The following is a 5,136-nucleotide window of genomic DNA, read 5'->3' as shown; positions in this document are numbered from 1 at the left end:
GTCAACACCAGCGCCAACAACATAGCAAGCAACAATTGTAAAAACAGAACATTGGCTCGCTTGAGTACCACTTCTTTGCATATTTCCTCAACAAACATCATTCAACAACGAAGACAACAAAACCAGCAACAACCCAGACAAAAACAACAACAGAAACCACAAGAACGAAACCAACATAATCAACATCAACAACTACATCGACCAAAACCTCAACCGTACAAGCAGCTTCAACCACAAAAGCAGCAACATCAGCAACTACGTCAGCCACAACTTCAACCACAAAAGCAACAACATCAACAACAACGAAACAACAGTCATCCTAGCCTAGCAACTCGCGAAAATTCAACAAATACACACAGATCCACAACAAACAAACCAGCCCATGATAGCAAAATTGCCCAAATAAATTCTCTAAATCGGCGGTTCATTTCAGTAGCAGCAAGTAACAGTACTAGCAGTATTTTTACTCGAAGTAGTAGCAGCGAAACTTATAAACCTGTAAGTGTTGCTGATACATCGGGTATCCTTTTAACAAAATCTGGTTCATTTAATACCAAAGTTGGCAAATTTTGTCCAGGTTAGTTTTGCGATATTTTGTTATTTGTGTTAAGTTTACTCTGAGTGTCATGTCTTGTTTCATTCACCCCGGTGTTGCGCGTTCACCTGGTTCAAATGCCGTCTCTGCAAAACTTTATTGATGTTAAGTTCTATCACGTTCAAACAAATTTGCATGGGTGTTGTGTGTTCATGTCACATATAAACGTGTGTGTGCGTCGTGTTGTGTGGATGTTGAAGTTGTAAATAAACAAGTTGAAGACTTACAATGAATGAATGTTCGCCGGAATTTAAAATTTCCAAAAAAATGTTTTAAAAATTTTCTTGGGTGTTTGACTTGAAAGCCGACGACAAACGATGAATTCAACAAAAATACACAAAAAATAGTTTTTGAAATATTTTAAACAAAAACTGAACCAAAATGCCAGAAAAGATGTAATAAGAAAACATCAAACCACAGTTGGTCATTGTCAACAACACTCAAATATACATACATATACAAATGCATGGTAGGAAGGACTGTGCAAACAAACTGTCGGTCGGTGCGTTTGATCTGTCTATTATTTCACAATGGGCTGTTGTTTCATCTCGAGAAGATTTATAATTTGCATCTAAGTGTATGAGTATATTTACAATGTTTCACATGTTTGCCTGTGTGGATACCACCTATTTATATGTAAGGTTAACCATTTGCCAAATTTTGTTTGGTCACAGTCTATTTATTTTTAAAGTTTTTCTCCTGGCGTTTAATTTTTTGTCTAAAATAAGAAACACTATTTTTTTAATTGTTCGTTTATCTATCCTTCCATTCATCCATTGATACATTTCTCTATCTTGATATCTATATATTAATTCACTTATCTATCCATCTAGTATCAAACTTAACAGTATCAACTGACTAAACACGGCCAACCAAACAACAGTTTATCATCTGTTTGATATCTATCTTATCTCAATCACTATTTCTGTCAAATACATGTCGCATCAAATTTTTATTATTTGAACACCACAGTCCTTCAAGCTTTCATTTATTTATTCATTCATTCATTCATACATTCATTCATACATTCGTTTATTCGTCAACATTTTCACACACACACACCACATATATATATATATATATATATATATATATATATATATATATATATATGCTTCCATAATCATAAGCATCACTATAAAAAGCGCAATTATTATATATAATAATAAATAATATATATAATAATAAATAATATATATAATTATAAGAATGCTGAGATGACTCACTCACTGTTCACTTACCATCAATGCTTTCCAACACGTATACATAATACCCTTTCTAAAAAACCACTGATATATAAAGTAGAGAGAGAGAGAGGGAGAAAGAGAGAGAGAGAGAAAGAGAGAGAGAAAGAGAGAGAGAGAGGAAGAGAAAGAAAGTAGACACAAAGAAACAAAAAAAATTATAGAGGGGAAGATTTTTAGAAAATAATATACTTAGTAGGATTGTAACTATTGCTGGTTCATAAATTTATAAAGAAATTCAAATATGTATTTAATTATTATATTTTCTATTATTTTTTAATTTACACACAAAAAATATTAACGGAAGCACACGCACCAACACACACACACACACTCGTGTGTTTATATATAAATATACATATATGTTATATATTAAGTATATTATTTTCTAAAAATATATATACATATATGTTCATAAATGTAGGATTTATACACGGAGCCTCTTGTAGAATGCACTTCAAACATAACACGTATGCATCAAAACAATTTTTTTACATGCAACAAAAATATTCAAGGCCTCATTTCTTTATCATCCATCCATCCATTCATCTATCCATCCATCTATCTATCCATCCATTCATCCGTTTATTTATCCATCCATCCGTCCATCCATCCATCCATCCATTCATCAACCTATTTATCCAATTTTTTAATCATCTCTCCAGCTGTCCACTGCACATGTTTTTATTTGTCTTTTCATCCATTAATTCATCCAAATTTTAATCGATAATCTATCCATCTCTCCGTCCATCTATTCATTCATTCATTCAACTATCCATCCATCCATCCATTTATTCATCCAATCATTCCTACATCCATCAATCAATCAATCACTCATTCATTTTTTTATGCTCTCTTTTTTATGTTATCTCTCATTTTATTATCACCCATTCCTTTTTACATTTTCTGCTATTTTTTACTCAATTTTTTCAGTTTTTATTCACTTTTTGGAGTTTTGCTCTATTTTTCTGATTTTTTAATTATTTTTATTCTTCTTTTTTAATGTTTATTATTTTATTTTTTACCATCGTAATTCTTTGTTCGTTTTTCTTTTAACGATAATTTTATACATTTTTTATTTTCTTTGGTTCGTACATCACAGCAACAGTAGTAGCAGCGGTTGTAGTAGTAGTAGTGGTAAAAGAAGCCTCAATAGTAGCAGCAGTTGTAGTAGTAGTGGTAGCATCAGTAGTTGCAGCAGAAGTTGTAGTGTGTGTATGTGTATATTTATATAAGTGTGCGTGTGTGTTTTTATTTATACATGAATAAACATATGAAAATTGTAACATATTTTCTAATAGAGTTACTCAGAACCGTTGAGTAATTATGAAGAAAATATAATGACCTACTTAGGAATTAATAATGAAGGAAAGAGAGAAGAAAATATAAAGAAAAAAAGAAAGAAAGAGAGATAAAGAAAGAGAGTGAGAGAGAGTGAGAAAGAGAGCGAGCGAGAGAGTGAGAGAAAGTAAAAAGTTCGATAAAAATGTTTAATGCCTTAATTAGCGATCCCTTCTTCTTTTCACTGCACTCCTACTATAAATTAATATAACTTTTAAAACAAACTTTATTATTATCATCATTTGTATCATTATTTCATTGCTGGTATCATTACCTTTAGTTGTATTATAGTATATAGTATCAAAAATTGTAGTATTGTAGTGTGTATCAGTGATGTAAGTAGTAACAGTAGTCTTGTAGTTCAGAAAGTAGCAGCAGAAGTATTAGTAGTAGTAGTAGTAGTAGTAGTAGTAGTAGTAGTAGTAGTAGTAGTAGTAGTAGTAGTAGTAGTAGTAGTAGTAGTAGTAGTAGTAGTAGTAGTAGTAGTAGTAGTAGTAGTAGTAGTAGTAGTATAGTAGTAGTAGTAGTAGTATAGGTAGTAGTAGTAGTTGTTGTAGTAGTAGCTGCAAATGTAGTTGTAGTAGTAGCAGTAGTAGTAATAATACTACATTATTATTATCTACATTCTATCTAGTCTGTGTCATTGTTTTTCATATAAGCAAAGTAATTGTTGAGAATTTATCGAATTCTACAGAGAGGTGTTATGTTATTATTATTATTATTATTATTATTATTAGTTATAGTAATATTATTATTAACAATAGCAATAATAGTAATAATAATAATATTATTATTTATTAATTAATATTATTTAATTATTTTTTCTTACACTCCATTCACTGCATCCGGAAGATAAAATTCGTGACGACGATAAAGAAGATGACGAAGATGATGATGATGACGATGATGGTAATAATGCAGAGGATGGTGATGACGACGACGATGATGATTATATATATATATATATAATTATTATTATTATTATTATTATGAATGATAATATTCTGACTCTTTAAGACATTTCTTATTTCAGATTCAAAAATGCAAGACAGCATGTTAATGAGAGGTAACGATGGTACCAACAACATAAACAACAACAAAAACAACAATAATAATATTAACAATAATTACAATAATAATAATAACAATAACAACAACAACAGCAGCAACATCATCATAACAATAAAAGACAACAAGAGATCTAGATCGGAGAAGAGCAAACTCAAAGTTCATAATAATATAAATAATAATAGTAATAATAATACTAATAATATTAATAATTATGATAATAATAATAATAATAATAATAATAATAATAATAATAATAATGAAAACAACAACAATAATGACAAAAATGTTGGAAATGAATTTGACATAGCTGATAGAGATTGTGGTTATGATGATGATGCTAATGAGTGGGAGGAGGAGGTGGGTAAACATGATGATGATGGTGGTGGTTGTGATGATGATGGTGGTGGTGGTGATGGTGGTGGTGATGTGGTTGTAGGTGATGATGAAACGGGCATAAAATGCAACGTAATGAATGAGCTAAATATTTTGGCGAGAAAAATAAAACTCCAGAACTCACTACTATCATCATCATCAACAACAACAATAACGACAACAACAATAGCAGTAGCAAACAAATCCATACTTGCATCACTATCACCACCACTACGATCATCATCATCATCATCAACATCATCGGCATCATTATTACTATCATCATTACCATCGCTATCATCATCATCACAGTCGCAATCGTCATCAAGGTTGCAGTTATTATCGCCGAATGCCCAAAGATCGAAATTTTTTTTGGCCAAGTCATCGTCATCATCATTCTTACCAGTAAAAACGACGTCATCATTATCATCAATTATGACGTCATCGTCGTCGTCGTCAATGGTGCCACTAAAATGCAAAAAATTATTATCAATAAAGCGGTTGTTTACAACC

The 5,136-nt window shown here is 31.0% G+C and overlaps 2 protein-coding genes across 2 annotated transcripts in view; both read left to right on the top strand.

The window, feature by feature from the left end:
- The window catches only part of HELRODRAFT_175720 (hypothetical protein), a gene marked incomplete at both ends in the record, with an annotated part of 988 nt that extends 660 nt beyond the window's left edge, over positions 1-328 (top strand). The window contains one exon of the mRNA XM_009023118.1: positions 164-328. Within this exon, the coding sequence (XP_009021366.1) occupies positions 164-328 (165 nt within the window). The remainder of the gene's footprint in view (positions 1-163) is intronic.
- Positions 329-4,221: 3,893 nt separating this feature from the next.
- Positions 4,222-5,136, top strand: part of HELRODRAFT_175719 (hypothetical protein) — a gene marked incomplete at both ends in the record, with an annotated part of 4,495 nt that continues 3,580 nt past the window's right edge. Inside the window, one exon of the mRNA XM_009023117.1 lies at positions 4,222-4,608. Coding sequence (XP_009021365.1) covers positions 4,222-4,608 — 387 coding nt within the window. The remainder of the gene's footprint in view (positions 4,609-5,136) is intronic.

This window comes from Helobdella robusta, assembly GCF_000326865.2.
Source record: "Helobdella robusta unplaced genomic scaffold HELROscaffold_34, whole genome shotgun sequence".
Classification (NCBI taxonomy): Eukaryota; Metazoa; Annelida; class Clitellata; order Rhynchobdellida; family Glossiphoniidae; genus Helobdella; species Helobdella robusta.
Note: the sequence above shows the minus strand (reverse complement) of the source record. Positions and strands in the feature narration are given on the sequence as shown.